Source organism: Crocodylus siamensis, chromosome 10 (assembly GCF_052110815.1).
Source record: "Crocodylus siamensis isolate JL-2025a chromosome 10, ASM5211081v1, whole genome shotgun sequence".
Lineage (NCBI taxonomy): Eukaryota > Metazoa > Chordata > Crocodylia > Crocodylidae > Crocodylus > Crocodylus siamensis.
The window spans coordinates 13,767,931-13,789,619 of NC_143404.1; the positions used below are offsets into that span (position 1 = coordinate 13,767,931).

Genomic DNA, 21,689 nt, shown 5'->3' on the forward strand with positions numbered 1-21,689 from the left:
AAAAGTCTTATTCCTACAGGTACATACGAAAAATGTAAAATAAAATAGCTCCTTCATCTGGATTAGTCTCTCTTCTTGGCTGAATTGTTTGGAGAGTAAATAACTCTAATTTTCCACTGGTAATGTTTTGCCTTGTGGAAAAACGCTCAAATTACTTTTTATAAAACCAAAAGTTTTCCTATACTGGCAGACATGAAAAAATATGAAAAACAAAATGTAATTTTATCTTCCATTCCAAAGTAAATATAGTGCTTCTGATAGTCCTATATCATCTTTAAGATGAGCTTTACTTTATCTGCTGCTGGGTCCCTAGAAACCGTAGTAAAGAAATAACACATGAATGACTGTATACAAGGGCTAGGTAAGCTAGATTCAAATTTTGTAGCTACTGATTTTTTTTCAACAAAGTCTGAGATACTACAACGTTAGGGGAAAAACCCAAGAGTGGTCAGTGTATAACTCCAGTTCATAGGCGACTGGTAGGAGGGATATGTGCCCCCCCATGCCCCTGATTGTTCAAGGCCGTGCCCCTGGCTGCTGATTGGTTGAGGGATTAGCATCCTACAACTCTACCCCTTGGTGCTGACTGGTTGCGAGAGCTGTCCATCATGTAGCCCTACTCCTCTCCACCAATTGGTGGGTGGGGCCACATGACAGGCAGCCCTCTCAACCAATCAGTGGCAAGGGTGGGGGTTGCAGCCATCTTGAGCTCTTCTTTGTGCTGCAGTGCTGTGAGGACTCCTGGCTCCCTCTGAGCAGTCAGCATTTTATTTTCAGTAAGTTTTCTTTTTTTTGTGCATTCATGGACATTACCTGCTTTTGTGGGCAACGCCAAATTTCATGATTTCTGCAAAACAGTAATTTCAGTAGGTCCCAATGCATAAAAAGTGCATTACATTCGGAAAGCAAAGTTTAACTCAATGACACTAAAAAAAATACATGTTCTAATTTCCATCATTAGTCTCCTAAAAAAAGATGAAGCTAAATATATCAGAATTTGCTGGCTTGGCTTCTGCAAACTAGATCTGAATTCCACAGTTTTCTTTCTTTTCTGCTTCTCTGGGAGATGCATTAACTTTATACCCAAATCGAGGTAGTACCAATGTTTAACTTTCTATCTTATGGGCATGGCATGCCCCATATTGCAAGAAGAGAAATACACATTCTTTTAATAGCTATTCATTTAAGTACATGTGCAAGTTAATTTAACAGCGATAGAAAACTGTGACGTATCCTCCTAAACCACTGGCTCTGTCAGTTACAATCGCTATAAAAACTTTGAAGAAAAGGGTTCAAATGTGAATTTGGCCGCACAAGCTTTTCATACTTGTTGTCAAAGCTGTTTCACTACAAACTTATCATGCCTGGTTTCTCAGAACACATACGAGTTATTTTGGTTTGCACACACACTTCCACAGGATTATTTGCAAGTATTTTTAAAAGTTTTAAAATACACATTTTACATTATTCTACCAGGACATAGTTTGTATCTTCCCATCTGCATTTGAAATCTTTTCATCTAGTAAATGCATCTTTTAATTTCTACTTTTCAACAAGATGTAAACCAAATGTATCCTTTAAGGAAAGATAAATACCCAGTTCACACATTGCACCAGGAGTTTACTTTAGCTTAACATGCTAGAAACACATTTAATAATAATGATTTAAATACTGAGACACAAACCTGGATATGAACCTAAATTGGCAATTTAAAAACAACACAGCTTATGGGCACACTTAATTTCTGTATTTTGGATGCTGATATCTCACAAAAATTACATTGGGACTTCATATGGATTTAAGAATTGGTATACTGAGGTCCTTAAATGTAAATAAATATCAAGGGACCAAATTTACATAAAAGCTAAATAGACAAGTTTTAGGATCACTATGGATTGAAAACTTTATCGCAAGGCTGAGTCATTTATTGCCCAAAGCCACATTCACTGAAAAACTGAGCTATCAACTTCACAATAGAAGCATGAAAGTAAAAGGCTACATGACATCAGCTAACTCAAGAAAGTCTCTCTCCCAAGTCTCTTCTTGATATGGGTTATTGTTTTTTATGAAAAACACAAAATGAAGATAATGTCACTGAAGAGTATTGATTCATGTCATTCTACTGATTACCCGAATGGTTCCTAAGCTCACTTAAGCAGGCTCGTAATTTAGCAAAAATCATACTGTAACAAACAACACTTCAATTAATTTTTTTGTTAATTACCTTTTTGTGTCAAAGCAGCCACAAGCCACAATTCTGGAGTTTAAATATCTATCTTCGTACTTACATATCATTGAGTGATTTTTGAAACTGCTCAATGTTACCACTTACAAAACATACGTTAAGCATGTGTTCTGTTTTGTTTTACAAGTATCTGCCAGTTGACTGCACTGGAAATAGTAACAGGGCACACTTGGCAAGAAAATACATTAACCTTAATGATTCAAAGGAACATCTAAGAAACAGACACCTGTACCAAATAACTAGAATAAATAGTTAAAAATAATTGTTTCACACTGAATTTAGTGAAAATGTGTTAAAACATCCCACCCCTCAAAATGCCACTATATCTATAGCTGATGTGGTCTTCAATTTCTCTTTAGCCATCTATGACTTAAAGGAATGCATACTAGTGAAGGTATAACAATGTGTTTTCCATAATTTTCCCATATAATGTGATACAAGGTTATTATAGACCACAATTCGTGTTTAGTTTCAACAGTTTATACAAATCCTGCTCCTTCTTTTCTCCAGATGAAAAATATGAGCTCTTTTCCCTCACAGTTCTGTGCCCTGGGCTTTTCTTTGTTTGTCTTTTTGAGTATCACATTTTCTTAAGTGATCCTAGGCATACATGATGATTACCAGCCATGGCTAAGCTGCTGCTGCCACTGTCTTAAGTTTAGTGAGGGAGTGAGAGAGAGGACTATGTATGTGTGCTGGCACAGAAAACAAAATGTCCTCATTTTGCACATATGCACTAGTTCAGAAGCATAATAGTGGATTGTTAGAATAAAAGGCTAAAGAACATGGTAAAACATGCAGCTGTTATAGGAGCAAAACAAAGATTAGGAGAGGCAAAAAAAAAAAGTCTAGCTTTTGCCAATAAAACTGTGGGTGTACATCTTAAAACATGGCATGAATAACTATTTCTAACATGTTAAGGCACTTCTTACATGGCTGATTTCACAGTGTCTGGGATCATATAGTTCTTTTAAAGTTACCTTCTAAATTCATGCCAGCTTGCAGACATTTCCGGTAGCGGCATGCAGGACAGTTTTTTCTCCGGATTTTGTCAATGATACAATCATTTCTTCCAGCACACAGGTAATTGTGTTGTCCTGCATTTACAAAAGAGGCAAAAACCAAAAAAGGATACAGTTAACGTAGTAGATAACTTTAATTCATTCTGGTTTTAGGGTAAGGGATTAAGAGACATGCAATGTCCTGAATTACCATTCTTCATTTTTTGTTACACTAATATTGCATCCATATAATTACTGCTCATCTACACCCCACATATTTTTTGTGTCACTACTAAATTTTTCACCATGCTAAAAGTGCTTATGAAATAGATATGGTAATTTGTAAAAATCAGAACTGTCAGAGGATAGTAAGAAATGTTAGGGGCAAAAGCAAAATAGCAAACAGTCTGAATGTCCTTCCTTTCATGGAAAAAACTGATAAATTAAAGTAAAAAAAAAATATAGGCCTTTAAAATTCTAGTAAACAACGTTTTTGGTCTGGACAGATATAACAATTGCATCTGTATCCAAGTGTACCAGTGTAAGCTGTTACAATGTCTGCATGATTCTGTAGTAATACAAATGTAGCAAAACTGCTACTACTTGAACCCTACTTCATTCACGGTCAACACTGGGCTGATTTAGCTCATTTGTATTGCTTTAGGACCATGGAGATGGAACAGTTAGATCATAAAAGCTGATGCACACTACTGAGAAGCAGGTCCCGCCTTCCATTTTGAAACAGCTAAAATTTACTACATAGTCCATATCGTGTGAAGCAAAAGCATGTAAGCGCTGCATTTCTGAGGTTAAAAGAAACCAGAAAACAGCAGAGCCATCTGCTAGAAAGCCCAGTTTGAGAGAGTTGTTTCTGAAAGTCTTCTTGGGGATATACTGATTTTGTCACTTTAAAAACAGGGAGGAAAACATCTTGGTTTTTGGAATCTGTAAAGTGGACAGACTAAATCCTTTGGTATTTTTATGGATCTATGGATCCAAAGCTAAGATGACCTTGGAAGCATAGCAAATTGAACTACATAAATTAAAGAGCTGTTTTTCTCCAGGTCATTTCTCAGTAGTTAGTTTTTAGTTCACTTTTTTCACTCTATTCCTGCCCCTCCCATAATAGTGAATAATGAATCTTAACTGTCTGAACTAGTTTGTAAAGAGATGTTTTTTCTGCTGAGAACTAAGTATTATTAGGAAAGGACAGCTTGTGCTCAGTAAGAAAACCAAACGGAAGCCAGGCGATACTTTTGTGACACAGGTTGATGGCAGAAGTAGGTAACAGAAGTAAGAGCCTGTAAGGTGCCCTTTAGCTCTAGCCCAGTACAGAAGCACAACCCTCCTTTGTAGCAAGCAATGTTATCTGGGTTCTGGTTCCAGTTCCAGTTCACCCCCTGCCCACAAACGGCTCCATCACCCAGCTCCTGACCCTGTGCTCTGGGTTAGTAACTGCTAACTGCATACTTGGGCTTCTGCAGCAGGGCTGTCTTTTCCCTCTTAAAGGAACAGACTACCCTGTTACAGGGGGAAAATAATTTTAAATTCTAGAGACTTACCTATAACGCCTGAAAATGTAACATTTCTTACTGTATCATGTCATATAATCAGCCATAAAATAGGCAAATGATATTCCAATGTGTTTATTAACATAAATATTGGTTCACAAACACTCTTTGCAGCTTTCTTCAAGAACAAATCAGAAAGTTAACAAAAATGCACATACTTGTTTAACTGGTTGCTATTACATGTCTGCTGATTCTATACCCAAGTTTCTAAGAGAAAGATGATTCACTTATCGAAGGGAGTCTGAAAAATTTCTAGCGTGGAAATATGTTTTCGACTTTTGTATTTGAGCTGTCAAAACTACTTGATCAAAAGCAAAAAAACCCTCTCATTAAGGTAAGGTCAGCTTTTATGGGTGGCTCTGCAGCTGGGGTTCAAAGTCTGTTGAGGCAACTGAGAGCTGCCACTAAAATCAGCACTGCACTTTTCGATTGTCCTTGTATTTTTTCCTGTTATACTTCAAAGGCTGGTTCAACTTGCCACATATTCTGCACTGTTTTCTGTGCTGTTGGTCAGAAACAAGGACTACCCATTAAATTTTCTGCTACGACTTACCGCAGCTTTCAACTATAAGAAACCTGGGAACTGATTTACCTGACTGCCCCACAAGCTTCTGTGAAGATAATTTGTATCCCTTTGTTTTTTTAGGGGTAAAGGTGTTAGGATATATATATTTTTTTTTTACTTGCAATGCTGTTCTCCCATGTTAGCACTGCTTGTAAAAGACAGACGGTAGCCAATAAATTTGATTCACCTCAGAAGTGAACCTAATACTTCAAGAGTAAGACTGACAAATCTGATTTAGGGTGTGACAATCACAATGCTTAAAAAAGCCCCAAACTTCTCTGGCATTTGCAATTCTTCAAAGAATCAGCCAGAGGAGCCTAGAACTGGGTATGCTGTGCAATACTTGTTCTGGCAACCCCAACATCGTATCTTATTTTTGTGGGCTCAGTGATCATTTTTGCTACCTCCTACTGATTCAGTCTTTCTTTGGGGGCATTGCTACGCCTTCCTGATATTAGACTAGTCTAATGACAATCCAAAGTCATTTATCACAAAGCTGTTATCCAATTACCTCTACATGTACATAATTATATACATAAAATATACATTTATACAGTACAGAAACAGAATTACTATTATTATTTACAACAAATACTGGAAATTTGCTTTTACATTGTTACATGATTATTTACTTAGGATATAATGGATAGAAAATTATTGACCACACATTACTTTAACTTAGAACCTTAAAGAGTTTTAGCCATCTCTCCCCCCCCATACAACACACAGCACCCCCCCATCTGCATATAAATGACACGAATAAACAACACAACCCAAAGAAAGAAAAGCAAAGAAAAACAAATGAAACCAAGCCAAGATAACAATAAATCCTTTCACACTGCAAGTGAATGGGTGCATTATGTAAATGTAAATGTAATCCATGCCTTAGGTAATCACACCACTATCAATTTTATTTACTACAAAAAAGAAAGTCTAGAGATACAGTTCTTGGGGGTTTCCTACTGAATTCTACAGAGCAACAGAAGTCCCGGGAGATGTATCAAATTGTTCTTAACTAGATCACCCATATATACAAAATTTGTAATCCCTAATAAATGATACATTCTTCAAAACATATCCTACCTTCTACAGCTCTTTTGAAGAACACTTTGCAGCTGCCACAAGTTAGAACACCATAATGACACCCAGAAGCCTCATCAGAGCAAACAAGACACAGCTTGGGAGGCGGTCCTGTAGTTGCTGAGGTGGTGGACGGAGAAGAGCTTACATCAGATCTCATACCAGGGCTAAAAAGGAATAAATTTCATTTACAACTCTGGTAAAAACTTGTCAAACATGCATATCATGTACAATTATACAAGATCTCATTTGTGTTCAATAATTACAATCTTCCCCAGAAAAAAAATCTGTAACACATCAATTGTTAGACCAGTAAAATCTATTGTTGTTAGATTATGTATGTGCAACACTGAAATGTTAATTATGTGTATGCACAACACTGAAATATTATACCTGCTTATTTCAGAGATTCATTATTAAAACAACATTCCGTCTCTGGCTCCCTAATTATCATAGAAATTCAGGATGGGAGTTTACATCTTGAATTCATTATGCACTAGGGCTCCATAAAACAAAGAAATCAGTAGGAGGGAATTCCTACAGCTTACTAGACTTCTAGGCAAAGTGAAAAATAACCCTGCCACTACTCAGAACATTTTGGGAGCACTGCTTTAGATGTGCCTGATGCGAGGTGGGTTTTTTCCTGGAGTTTTTTTTGGGAAAAGAACATGTAGTTAACAGGAATTTTCTTGTAAAATTCAATCTGATGAATTTTGCTGACAGACTTAATATGTTTAACCAAAAACAAAGATGGTTTGCCCTAGAGTTATTTGCAAGATCTCTAATCTACGCAATGTACTATAAAAAGAAAAAAAAAAGAGGAAGAATGACAACAGGCTTAGAAAGCATTTGACAAAATTTTACTTTTGTGGGATGAACATCTGGAAATTTAACTGAGAAGATTCAAGTCCATGAACAGACAAAGTATGAAGTGAAATGATTTCTAGAGGAAAAAATACAATGCATCAAAGGGTAGATTTACTTTAAAATTTGAAGCAGACTACTGCGATGTGGACTGAGAAAAAAGGAACCATCTTTCATGGAATAACTTAGTTTGCCTAAATATTAAGTAATAAAAACCAAATCACAGCAGTGCAAGTAGGGGTGGAGAAGCAGTGGAGAAGCAGGGAATTGCCCCCACACACAGACAGAGGGGAGCACTGGAATGGCAGCCCCTGTGCATGGGCTGCTGCAGCTGGTGCCCATCTGGCACCTGCAAAAGCCAGAGCCCACATCACTGCAGCGGTGTGCAATGAGTTGATGACATGTCAGAAAAGACTTTGACCATTCTCTACTCGCCTGCTCCCCAACATTTGGCATCCCTCTCACTCCAACTCCACCACTTGGCCCAGGACATCGAAATAACTAATTGTACCTCTGCAAACATAGAAAACAATCCCACCTCCCACTTCCAAAAACCCAAAACAAGTAGAGGTAAACCTTTGTGTTTGCTCCACCAATGAGTAATAAAGACAAACTGAATCCCCCGGTAGAGAAAATAGGACAGAATTATCAAACAGTCAAGTCTGTTTTGCCATGATTATTTTTAAAAAAGATTTAAAAGGCTTTAAAAAATAAAGCACAATTATTATCATGATGTCACCATATAACTGAACTCAAAAGACATGAACGCAAGCAATATCATTAGCAGTGTGATTTAATAATCAGAAACAAATTAGCATTAAAAAACTAATATAACCTTAGAGATAAATAACCAGTAGGAAGCGCCCCCCCCCAAAAAAGAGAGACTTCTTAATCAATTTTTTTTTCTTTTTTCTTCTTATCTCGTTCCTTAATTTTTAGCTTCATATCATGACTTCTCTCTCAATAACACAGAAAACTTAATATGACTGTTTTGGCAACCTTTATGCATAGAAGAAATTTATCCCAGGGCTGGACTAAAATCTTTGAAGTCAATGGGAGCTATGTCACTGATTTCAGTGGGAGTAGGATAAACCAGGATATCCCTTTGAATGTGGAAGAAAACCACAATTTCATTTACTGAACATCAAGAGGATGAATTTTTTTTTTTTGTTGGAGTCACTCTGTCAGCATGAAAAAAAAAGATATACAACATATTGTGTCTAGTTTTACACCATCTCAAACAACGAGTTCTCATAAATTTACTTTTTTCTCAGTTTTAAATGGTTGTTTAAAACTAATTTATTTCTGTTTCTTACCTACAAACCATGGCTCACGAACACATGAAAATCAAATACGGGAGGCATTTTCTAAATTTAGTCTAAAGCATTTATTTTAATTCTGAAATGGAAAGATGTTTCTATGCAAGCTACTCAATGCGTGTCCAGCCATTGTATCTGGAACCAAAGATCTTCATGATCAAATATTTCATGCCCTCTCTCAACATGGAGGAAATCATCTTCAACATCGTTAACAATAAGCCAAGGTAGCATTAGCATGGTAAGAACCTGGATCATTCATATCCAAATGGTTCACAATCCACTCAATTCACAGTAGGTTGCTGAATAAAGGATGGGCCAGACAGCTGATTGCTGCAGCTTTTACTTCAATGAGCACCATTTCTCCACTCAGCTGGACCTCATCACTGGTAACCTATGACTGAAAAGGTGGAAAACTGGGGTCATCTGCAATCAAACCGACAGCAATCAGCTGGAATGTCATAGTGGTCGTGTGGAGCTGTTACACCCCTCAGCTTGTTCACAAACCCTCATCTTTTTGAGGGCTGGGGAACCTATCCACATGAACTCTCCACGGTTGACTGTAAAACTATCCATTCATAAATCCAGGAGCATGAAGGAACACACAGAGGAGCTATTTTTGAAAACTCCTTTAATATTTGATCTTTTCTGACAAATGTAACCATGGGTAACTATTTTTCCTAACAGTAAGATAAACACATAAAAGCAGACAATTTAATACACAGGAAGGTGCCTGAATATACAAAGCGTAGCTGATAACAGCAAGCTAATATAGCTGTCATCTACAGAAACAACCAAACTCTCTTACGGACTGAAACTGGACAGATTACCAGATACCTATTTGGTACTTTCTAGCCTGAATAATTTACTTGCCCAAAGGCAACTACATCTCTACCTGGTTTCTACCTGATGTCAGACTAACTTGGCTAACTACCTTTCTCTGCTTTCTACTTCTTCAGTAATGGGGCTAGAGGTTTTTCTTTGCTTGGTTCTACAATGGCTTTCTGAAGCGTACTTTGAATCCTCATTGTGGTTGAAGTCTTTAAGATACAAGTAAGCCCATGAGAGAGGATCTTAGCCACCTCAAAGTCAGAAACTTTAAGTTTGCCTGCCTCTGTATCTAGGAAGGAAATAGAGGAACAGATTTTTCAAATATCTTAGTATTTCAAATACCTACAAGTTCTCAAGGTTTAATATCCAGTGTCTGCCATGACTCTGCCTTTATACAGTTGGGATTAAGACATACCAATGGTGACAAACAAAATAAGAAGACAATAAAGAAAAACTTACTTAAGGAGTTATTTCAGAGAATAACCTTCTAGAGAATTCACCTCTGAGATTTACAATATGACTAACAGTAAAAGTAACCTTTTTATGTACGATACACAAACATTTCTCCCAAGTTTTAAAAGGAAACAAAGTATACCATTCGAATTCCAAATATTATGTGTTTTGTAACAGCACATAATATGTGATATATAGTTGTGTTAATAAGAATAGGTGATTTTAGGAAATCAGTTGCTTAAGAAACAAGTCTAGACAGCTCCAAAATTCAGGTTTGTGGATAATGGAAGATAAACACATTTAAATACTGAAGTATGCATGCTGTACTTAGGGTTTAACTCATCCTCACCTACTTCCCCAAACACCCAGGAGACAGCATTACCTAATATTTGACCCAATGAGAACAACTGAGATGGCTGCTAAATAACAGAATATCATGGAAATGTTGTCTCCAGTGCTAATGGAAGTTTAACACTTGAGCTTAAATGGACATACCAACTGTATAAAAACTTCAAATCTTGTTATACTGAACCACCTCTGAGAGCTGAATAGGGAATATGGACAAAGAAAACTTTGAAACTGCATTGAGAACCTTGTGTCACATGAGATTATCAAGCATCTCAAACTCTGCCCTTATTAACCTTTCCCACCATATTCAGCTAGGCATGCTTACTTTTTTATGTGGGTTTTATCTTTTTTTGTAGGAAAAAAAAACCTGACTGAGGAATGATCTTCTCAATTTGCTTCTCACTAAATACGGAGGAGTTAGTTGAGAAGCTGAAAGCGAGAGGCTTCCCACTAGGTGACAGTGATCTTAAAATAAGAGTTCACAATCCTAAGGCAAGGAAGAAAGCATAACAGCAGGATAAAAACAGTGAACTTCAGAAAAGACGTTAAACTCAGAGACTGGCAGGCAGATTCTCTTTTTGGAAGCCAAGTCTAAGGGGAAGAAAAAAAGAATAGAAAAAGAGCTGCTAAAAGGCAAAATAAAGGGTGCAAGACCATTCTATCCTGCCACGAAGGAAGGAAGTGTATTAAGAGGGCTGCTTGGATAAATCTGAACTCTTCAACTTAAAACTTAAAAGGATTCTTAACAAAGAGTAGAAATCTGTCCCCATTACTAAGATGAATATAAGGGTATATTAAGAGCATGGAGGGACACAATTAAAAAGTCCAAGGCAGAAGCTGTGGTACAGATAGCTTCAGCTATAAAGGGTAACAAAAAGCATTTTACCTGTGTGTCAGAAGTAAAAGGACAACCAAAGAAAGCAAAGCTTCCTTCCTACAGAGGGAAGGCTAAATTGTCTTTTTTACTTCAGTCTGCACAAAAGAAAGATCAACTGTCAGATGACTCGCACAATTCATATCAAAAGGGGAGACAGTCTAGAATGAGTTAGAGATTACTTAAGTAAGACAGGTATCTATCTTCAAGTTAGCATGGCCTGCTGAAATTCAGCCTAGAGTACACAATTGGCTGAAGTAATAGCAGAGGCACTGATTCCTACTGCGTAGAACTTAGGGAGGTCTGGTGACATTCCAGAAGACTGGAAATGTGTAATCATAGCTCCCATCTTTAAAAATGGGAACCCAGAGAATTACAGACTGGTCTGTCCAACTTTGAAAGATACTGGAACACGTCAATCAGTCAATTTATAGGCAAATGGAATATAAATAACAAGGTGATAAGTAACAATCAAGAGCAAGTTGCATCTAGTCCAGAGTGCCAGTGAGAGCCAAAGAAACTACCAGTGGGATCAAGAGATATGAAGGGTCTTAATTACTTTACAGTTTATTCCATTTTACATTATTACAGATAACAGCTAATGCAACAGCATAAGACAGTGAGGTATTATTACAGGCATAGGGAGATCAAGTTTCTTTTTCAAAATCATATAGGAAGCCTGTGCCAGAGGTGGAAAGTGAATAAGAGATTATCACTGCCTTAACTACACAACCATTCGTCCTCTGGGGAAGGGGAATTGGAGGGGGCCAGAGAGGAGGGAAGAGAAGAGTTGGAAGAAAGGAAACGTGTATAGAAATTAATGGCATTTATTTTATGTTCAGTGCTGTCCAGAGAAGAGAATGCTTTCTTAAGCATTTTAGGGGCATCCCAGTATTTTAGGGGCATGTGCTGGTAAAAGTGCAAGTACAGCTATTTTCATGTTTTGGTTGACTGTACATTCAATCTGCTTTTATATTTAGATCTTTCTAAGGTGAATTACTCAGTTCCATCCCAGTTCAAAGGAGCCACTGTCTCTGAACTCAAGCAAGATCAAAGAACCCAGGCCTTGTTTGCTCATGTTAATAATCTCTTATTACATTAAAAAATTGCCTTTTCTTGCCATAATTCTAACAAGGCCCACCATGCAGTGAGAATAATGCCAGAATATACTGTTGCACGTACACCCTGAATAGGTGTAAGATTATATGTCAGATGACCTGCCTTTATTTCCAGAAAACTTAAGTTCATTAAATTTTGTAATCATTAACCAACAAGCTTTGTAATGACTAAAACTGCATGGAAGCTCCATAATACTTTCAACTTTGTGAGTCACGATTACTTCTCTTACTGGTTTTGGAAGCTGGAATTCCCACATGATTAGGAGAATATGCACTAATCCACTAAAAATGCACTCTTCATTCTGCATTGTTGCCATTGTTATTCTCTGCTGCTAGGACAACAATCCTTCAAGAACTTTCCTGACAACATCCTCCTACTGAATTTTTCCTAAAGAGCTCTATTTATTCATGAAGCCGTAACCTGAAGTTTTAAGACATAAAATCTCTATTCCCAGCACTGATTTTAGAGAACACATACACATCATTTTATACTCCTGTCCTTCACTACAAACAAATGATTGGGTGGTTCTTTAGAAGAGCTTACTATAGCAGGAGGAAGAGAGATCGCAAACACCCCTGAAGCTGTTATCAGTCAGGCTAGGGACAGACATTACACATAAACTGGTTGAAGTGATCGGAAACTGGTTTAAACCTGTAACAGAACAGATATTCAGTGCGCATAAACCAGTTTAAAAATGGCTGAAACTGGTTTGAGATAAACCTGGTTAAATGGAGTATCAGACTGAACTGATTTGGCTCAAACCGGTCTATGCAATGTCTGTCTCCAACCCCTTGCTGGGTTAAGATAAACTAGACACCCCCAGCATCCTGGCATGCATTCTGGGCTTGGCAGGGCTCTCTGCTCCACAGCAGGGCTGGCCCCTCTCCTCTGCTCCCAGGCTGGAGCTCCAGCAGAGACTGCAGGCACAGCAGGGTCTGCCTGGCTTCCCCCTGCTCTATCCCCCCTCTCTGCTCAAGCAGGAATCCCTCCCTCCCTCCTATCTGCCACAGTACAGACCCCAGCCACATGGACCCTAGGCATGTGGTATGCTAGCCAATGCCAAGAGGTGTCTCTGTGTGTGTCTCCATTTTCACTGCGGCAGGCAGACAGAACAGTGACTGCTTAGGGCTTTTTGGAGGTAATCAACAGGTCAGCTGGTAAGCTGTTTAAAAAGAGTTTGAACTAATGGAGAGAGGCCATTGTTTTGCTGATGATGGGGTGATAAACACTGTTATCAGCCTCCTGCTAGCTTGCTTGCCTGTCAGTTTGCTGCAGACAGTATAAAGAAGCAGGGAGGGAGATAAGAAAGCTCCATATCATCAACATATGCAGGCACTGGGTCTAACTTGGATCTAAATTTTCTCTCTGAAGTTCTTATCTGTATAGATAATATAAATATAAAAGGTTCATCTATTTTTAAGATTAGAATAGCAAAAAACAAGTTCTATAGTTCTTTTTAGGAAGCTGGAGAACTTCTTTTTGACATGTCCTAGTCCCTCGACTATGTTTTGAAGTGGACAGTTGAAATTTGCTCTTACCGCTCCCTGTGCTAAACAGATTATACACAAGTCATCCTCATGAGGCAAATCACGAATGCTCCGGCCCAATTCTGTAGAGCAGGTCTCTCTCTCCCTGCAATGGTTGCTCAGAACTAGGTTGGAGTTGGACAACGAAACTGAGAGCATGAGCCTGTGATGTGACTGCTGACACCAAACAACAAAGAAGAGGAAGCTGTCTGATTCAACTGAAACAGGTTAAAAGCGAGACAAGGAAAAAGGAGTAGAGTGAGACTGCTCTACCCCAACTGATACTAGGAGATAACTGAAGTAGGTAGAAGAGAGATGCTTGTACTGGCCACAGGAAGGAATCAGATGGGATGAAGGACAAAGGAGAGGCTGGGACTGATTAGGTAAGGAGATGATACTTATCCCACAAGCAGGCAACAGCTTCCAAACCCTCACATCTACCCTTCTCCCCTGTCTAGGTAAGAAACAGTGTATGTTCGCACCATGCTGTCAAATCTATCGACAAAGTTGCATCCCCAAGTAGCACATTACAGCAGATGACAACCTGTGATTGCTGTCCTATGATGCATGACTGCCATTAGCTCAAGTGGTCGTTGTCTGTGCAGCAGATCTAAAATTTCCAATCCTGCTGACCCTGTGTGTGAATTTCATGCCATCTGATGGAATTTGGGGTTTGGGGGTTTTGTTTTGTTTTTTTCCAATTTGTTGTTTTAAAAACCTAGGAAGTCCACAGTGGAAGCTATGTTAAGAGATTTTTATGGGCTACAAAGACAAGCACTCAAAATTTAAGTAATGCTAGAAATAAGGTTGACTGAACAATCAACTGTTGCATTCATGTGCATGCAGTTTGCTAATTTCAGTTACAAAATCATACAGTATTTCTGAAAGCATTTCTGCTTTATTAAGTAAAGAGGAACTGTTCTCAGGATGAACCAGGTCATATAAGTAAAGGAGACTGTCATATGTTGGACCCATTTGCTGAAAAAACTGGAGGTGCATGGTGAAAGAGAAAGGGACTCTATGAAGAGAAAGGAGCACCTCAAAATTATGTCAGTTGAATGCTGTTCCAGAGAACTGGATTCTATTCCAGCCTTTGTCATGGAGTCCTATGTGGTGCCAGCCAGCTCAAAACCTGCTCTTTCTATTCTGTGCTTCCACCAATATATATTTTTTGTTGTAAGTAACAGTCATCGCTGCTACCTAGAAAACAAAATTAAACTACAAAGTTGGCCTTGTTAAAAGGCTTCCATTCTCATCTATTCATTTATATTCAATAATTTTCCCCAAAAACCTGTCAACTCTGGATTTATAATATACATTCATACACATTGATTTATACTATGAAATGCAGCAATCCAGGAAGAGAGAAACATGTATCTATACTTAATATTTAAAAATAAATATAAGGGCAGATTTTCAGATTTTCACTTTTCAATGGCAATTATGTATGCTGAGCATTTCTGAGAAATAGGTCAGTAATTTAAAACTTGAGTAAGGGTGACAACATCTACTATGGTTACAACAGTTTTGTTAAACAATTATTTCAGTTGCAAAGATTAAATTAGTTACACCATATCAGTTACAGCAAAATGTATTTTCAAAGAAACATTTTCCTATTATAACAGAAAGTAAGGCTATGCCAAGCTGATTCCCTATGTTAGCTTTAAATTTTAATAAGGCCATTTGCTACATGAATACCATGTCAAATGCAAACACGAGACAGAAAACAGATTATAAGCCTTACAAAACTAAAAATAAATTATTAACTGGTAGCCGACAGTCTAGAGTCTAATCTGGACTTCTGGCATCTCTCACAGGCTAGGCTAAATCTGATAAGGACAATATTTACCGACTGTATGGAAAGCTGCCAGGGGCTGTCTGTCCCTGGCTGTGTGAAATTAAATATTGTTTGCCACACAGATATGGAAACTAGGATGGATCACAGTGATTGAGACAGAATCAAGAATTCTACATATCCAAGTGCATGTTTAACAAAACAGACTTTTAAATATCTAAAATCTAGCAAAGAGAATAATCAATAAAAAGCCTTTACTTATACTGTAATCTCTTAATTTAAAGCAGCACAAAAGGTTTTGCCTTCCTACAGGCAAAAACAGGATTCCAAATATATTCATAATCAAAAATTACCCTTTACTTCTTTGAAGAATCTTATTCATTTACCATCTAATTCAGAAAAAACAATTAACTATGTCCTTTTCGCCCTTAAATGAAGAAGAAAAGGAGGCACTATGGAGACAGCAATGTACAAGCAAAAAGTGCTCTAGGCTGTATGGGTGTCTAATTTGCAAACCCTGTAATTATTATTTTTTTTAATATTTCAAGGATCTATTGTGAACTCTTTTCACAAGTCTTCTCTATTTATATATCATATAAACTAAATAGTAAATGCCTTCCTACTGGACTATTTGGGTGACATGACCATAGCTTCATAGTTTACACACGTGGTTAGAAACATGACGTGCAGATTTTATTTGCTTCTCTTCAAACACAAAGCCAAGGAAAAGCCTGAAGGCAAAAAGTAAAGGCTAGCTAAAAAGCTCAAAAGAGGTATGTGTAAAGTAATTAGCTCTTTAGAAATCAAGTTGTTTAATTAGTAGCAATTTCTTTGTTAATGATTAACCAGCACCTTTCAAAGCAAGCTCAAGGTCCAAACCTTAACAAGGGAAGTGTGGTAATGCTCTTGGTGCTGTGAACTAGACTTTAACTGCATAATGTTAACTGCTACTAATGCGTCTCCTGCAAAAAAGGATTGAATAATCCTAGTTTTCCAACTAGAAAATCATCCATATGGTTCTAAGTGTAGTTAGTCTGGTCCAGAGCTCCCAGCAGGCTTGGAGGAATACTCATGGGGAAAAAACATTAGGGTGAGTCAGTGTTACAAACAAGAACATCTTCTGGCTAGATTATTAAAATAGGGATATCAGCTATGGATTGTCATAAAAATGAAAGCCCTATAAAGAACCATGAAAACTAGCAGAAATGTGTGACACAAGGTTATCCAATCTCCTGAAGAAACCCTTCTTCAATTCAAGATAAATGACAAAAAATAGTGGTTTTTTAAGTATAGTTCAACACTTGTTCTTTCAAGTCTTAATTATAAAACCTCTTGATAGTACAGTTACAGAACCAGGAGTATTAAAGAACATTCAATTACATTATAGTTGCTTAAAAAAAATTAAAATACTGTACTTCTGTGACTTCTAATTTTTTAAAAATATACAAATCATTACTGAGGTTGAATGAAGACACGTCTTCAATTCCTACCCTTAAGAATTATTTATAATGATTCTATAAAATAATTACATATACATATACAGAGAGAGAGAGAGAGAGAAAGAGAGAGAATTGAAAACATCAACCAAATTTAGAGTGTCCAAAGTCCAAGCTTCTGGCCAGATCACTTTAAATTTGTATACGGGAAAACACAGCCGTATATATGAAGCAATATCTTGAATAGAAAGAATATCTTGGAGTAAAACCCATTTTACTGTAAGTCTGCATTTCTCCCAAGCAATCATTTTAACCACCTTGTCAAACTAGTCTGAATTCCAAAGACGTTGTAATCCATGAAATACAGATGACAGCGTTCAATTTTAAAGTATATTGCCGTCTCAAAATCCACATGAAAAATCAAGCCATTAAGGATAATAAGTAGAGACAATGGCCTTAACAGATTTAAGACTAGCAATAGAGTTAAGACAAACAGCTTTCACCAACAGAGCAATTCATCTAAGGGATCTAGATATGGTACAAGATTTCAACTTTCCAGTTTTCTGGAAGAAAGAAAAAAGTTATTGGAAATATATAACACACATATTTCCTTAAATTACTGCAATTGTGTCAAAAAAATGGCAAACCCTTATTGCTACTACTATAATGTGAAGGCAAAATGCTTATAACTGGCAGATGGAAAGTCAAGGGAAATTTTCTTAGCAGTTCTGATGGGTCAAAGTGCAAAAAGAAAATAGTTGAGATATTTGCTAAGATTTCTTGAGTTTAGGGCATTGCAAGGAAGATCAGCCATCAAGTTCCTACTCAGCTAATACTTTACACACAAGAGTTTCACTGTTTCCACTTGAAATCCAAAACACAAAACATTAACTTTACAAAAGGACTGTTCCTCCAGCATAAGCCAGTTTGATTTCAAAATTATGTTAACCTAAACTAAGTTACAGATCCCCCATAAGCTATACCTTTAGACCTAACCCTGGAGAACAATTTTGATCATCACTACCACCATCTTATCTTTCAGAAAATGAAAAAAATGTCAATATTCAATTGCACATATCAGTTTATTAAATTTTTTGGATTGCCTGCTTTTTCATACATTAACAAAATAATTGCTGATTATTTACTTGATACCCGCTAAGTAGTAAAACAGTTTTCAAATCAAATAGAAAAAAAGTCTCTGGAACAGGTTATACTTACTAAAAATATTATATTTCTTTCAAAAACAAACCTGTTTTTCTTTACCAATTTAAATATAAGCACACCAAGTGTTTTTAATTAAAAATTATGCTTAGAACTTTTATGAATGGTGGTATACAGTGTCAGGTTATTCTAAAGTCTCATTATTCCTCAAAACACCTGCAAAAACTACTGACAAAGTATCCCAAAGTGCTGGTCCACATAAAGGACAACCACCTTTGATTGCTATCATTTATTCAGTTATCTCAAATGACAAACTTAGGTTTATGTGACTCGACTAGTAGGGCTGTGTGAAGCGTTGGTAGCTGATTCCATTTGGTCTGACTTGGGGACCGAATCTCCAACTCAAATCGAGAGACCAATTTAAAGCATCCGAATCAATTTGGAAAAGATTTAGCCGCTTCAGAGATTTCATCATGGACTAAACAAGCAGCTGACACAGCAGCCTCCAGCTGGCTGGCAAGCAGCAACAGGGCAAAGCCCCTTCTCCCAGCGCTGATGCAGAGCTATGGCCTGCTGCCACCCGGAGTGAGCCGTGCCTGCATCACATGCTCCCCGCATCAGCTGGGCAAGAGGCAGCAGGGCATAGCCCCTACAGCTCCCCGCATTGGGACAGAGGCAGGCACACCCGGAGGAGCCATGCGAGAAGCCCCCATGGCTAGCCTGCCATCCCCCACCTGGCGCAGCCTTTGAGCACTTAAAAAAACAAAAACAGAAAACCCAAACTCTGGCAGTGGCGACTGGGGCTTTGAGGGCTCATTGTAGAGCCCCCCTGTGCAGCATGGTGCAGAGGGGATTGCCCTTCCCTGCACTGCGCAGGTGGGGTGCAGCACGGCACTGCGCACTGCTGTCTGGAAGGTGGGGTGGCTACAGCAATCGCCTGGAGCCTGGCACTGCTCATCTCGTGGCCCCAGCTCCCAGACCGGGATGGTGCCAGGTGGGTAGGCAGAGATCCCTGCTGCCCCCCCACTGTCCTGTTCTGTGCAGGGAGGGTGGCTTCTGCCACGCTAGAGGCCCTGATCCCTGCTACTGAAGCTGCTGAGCGTAGGTCTTTTTTTTTTTTTTTTTAAACTGCTGGGAGGCTGGGGCCAAGCAGGGCAGCCATGGGTGGGGGGCTTCTCCCGCAGCTCCCCACATCCGGAGAGAGGCAAGCACAGCCAGAGGAGCTGCAGGAGAACCTGCAGCTGCCCAGCTGTGCTTGCCTCTCCTCGGCCGATCAAAGTCTCCAACTCGGCACCAAATCTCTGATTCTGATTCGGCCGAATAGAATGGGGACAGTGATTCATATCTTCAAAGTGGCTCCATCCTGTGCACTAGATGAAGCTGGGGTCCCACAGAAATCATGTAATTTAAGACTATATTATAATGTGTTGACACAAGTGGGCCAAAATAAATATTAGGTGGAGATGTGGAGAAGCTTGAGAGAGTCCAGAGGAGAGCCATGTGCATGATCAGAGGTCAGGAAAACAGACCTTATGAGGAGAGGCTGAGAGCTTTGGGACTCTTTGTCCTGGAAAAGCGCAGGCTCAGGGGCAATCTGGTGGCCGCCTGTAAGTTTATAAGGGCTGTTCACCAGGAACTGGGGGAACGTTTGTTCACCAGAGTGCCCCAAGGGATGACAAGAGGTCAAATGGTTATAAACTCCTGCAAGACCGTTTCAGGCTGGACATAAGGAAGAACTACTTTACTGTCTGAGCCCCCAAGGTCTGGAATAGCCTGCCGTCAGAGGTGGTTCAAGCACCTACTTTGAACGCCTTCAAGAGAAACCTGGATGTTTTTCCTGCTCGGATCCTATGACCCCAGCTGACCTCCTGCCCCTGGGGCAGGGGGTTGGACTCGATGTTCTTCCGAGGTCCCTTCCAGCCCTAATTTCTATGAAATCTATGAAATCGTACAGGCAACTTTTAATTCTTATATTGGCTAGCTTTTGTGTGCTTAACCAAACAACTTAAAATAGTTCTAAATAGAAGTTATTTTTGCGTGTACATAAGACATGCCTACATACACAGAAAGACACAGTTCCAACTTGTGTGTGCCTTTCTAAGCAATTATATAACAAGTGGCAGATTTTCAGAAATGCTGTAAATACACAACTGCCTGGGACTTCATTAGAAGCTGAAGATCATTTCTACCTACTAATGCAACTTTTTGTTTGTTTGAACAAGGAAACTAACTTTGGAAATCCCATTTGGAAAGTTGTGACCATGGTGGATAATACATATCCTCCATCTTCAATTCTCTGCATCTGACCAATAAACATTTTAAACTAAAACATCATCTTGCTTCATTATTAAGAGCTCTCTCATCAGTTGCTCATTAGCTTGCTGACAAACTGCTACATACATTAAAGAATTGTATTTCATCATTGGGAACACATATTTATAGACAGATTAGATACTGGATTTCACAGGTCACCGCCACTTAAAACTCTAACAAGCTGTGGGTCGTTGTTGCTTATTCTCCAACTGGGTAACATGTTTTTCTGGATGTCATTTTTTTCTTTTAGTGGCTCAAAAGTTCTCCAAGTGTCACTGCACTGAACTAGCACATAGGGACATGGGTTTTGGCAAGGATTTTGCAATCCCTCAGATTAGGTACTTCACAGGAAATTAAGATTTTGGAATCTGCCCAGGTTTGTGGTGACAACTGAATCTCTATGCAAGCATGCTGGCTGCTGAACAAGGAATAATGTGAGGTGACACACTACTGCGGTGATGGGAGTGCAGACATCCAGAAAAAGAAATGGAAGGAGCAGGGGATGTCAGGGAAATTAAGAAAAATAGAGCCTGTGAGTTGAAGGGGAGCTTTACAGTTATTTAGATATTTTGTGTACCTAAGTGATACAGTCTGAATAGGCACAATTTTCTTTATTTTTTACCTAAAAAAAGGGTTGTCATAATAGCAAAAACAGAGGTGAAAATTGACTGAACATTTTAAACCAGTTAGTGTTCGAGTTCTGGGTTAAACAAATTCCTAGAACTGGCTAGGAACTCCCTGCCTAATTATACTATAATGAATATAGGGCTCCTTACCAAATTTACTCAGACATCACTCATGTATCAGTGATGACTGCAAATGGCAAACATTAGGTGTTACTTGCCCACCAAATGCTCTAGGGAGCTCTGTGTTTCAGTGGTTTCTTATAACACGGCCACTATAGCTGACAGGCGAGGACGGCTGGGGCCAGTAAGACTCACCTATGTTTTGATAACAGACGCTTTGTGAATGCCAGCTCCATACGAATCAGTAAGACTAGCTGTGGAATAAGCCATCTGCTGCTTTCCATTTGGTAAATGCCACGTGTCTGCAATATTTCAATATTTTTAGTTGAGGCAAAATACATAGCTATTTTCTTCAATGGTTTCCTGGGAGAGGGGTATACTTCATTTGGTTCCCTCTTTTGATCACCTGCCTCTACAAAAGTAAAAGAAAGCCCACATGTAAAAT

At 38.6% G+C, this 21,689-nt stretch overlaps 1 protein-coding gene across 4 annotated transcripts in view; it reads right to left on the minus strand.

Moving 5' to 3' along the window:
* NR3C1 (nuclear receptor subfamily 3 group C member 1) overlaps nt 1-21,689 on the minus strand; it is a 126,330-nt gene that overhangs the window by 34,595 nt on the left and 70,046 nt on the right. For all 4 annotated transcript variants that reach the window (XM_090020973.1, XM_090020971.1, XM_090020970.1 and 1 more), the window contains 2 exons: nt 6,466-6,629; nt 3,226-3,342 (listed from right to left, as the gene is read on the minus strand). In XM_090020973.1, the coding sequence (XP_089877099.1) occupies nt 3,226-3,342; nt 6,466-6,629 (281 nt within the window). The remainder of the gene's footprint in view (nt 1-3,225; nt 3,343-6,465; nt 6,630-21,689) is intronic.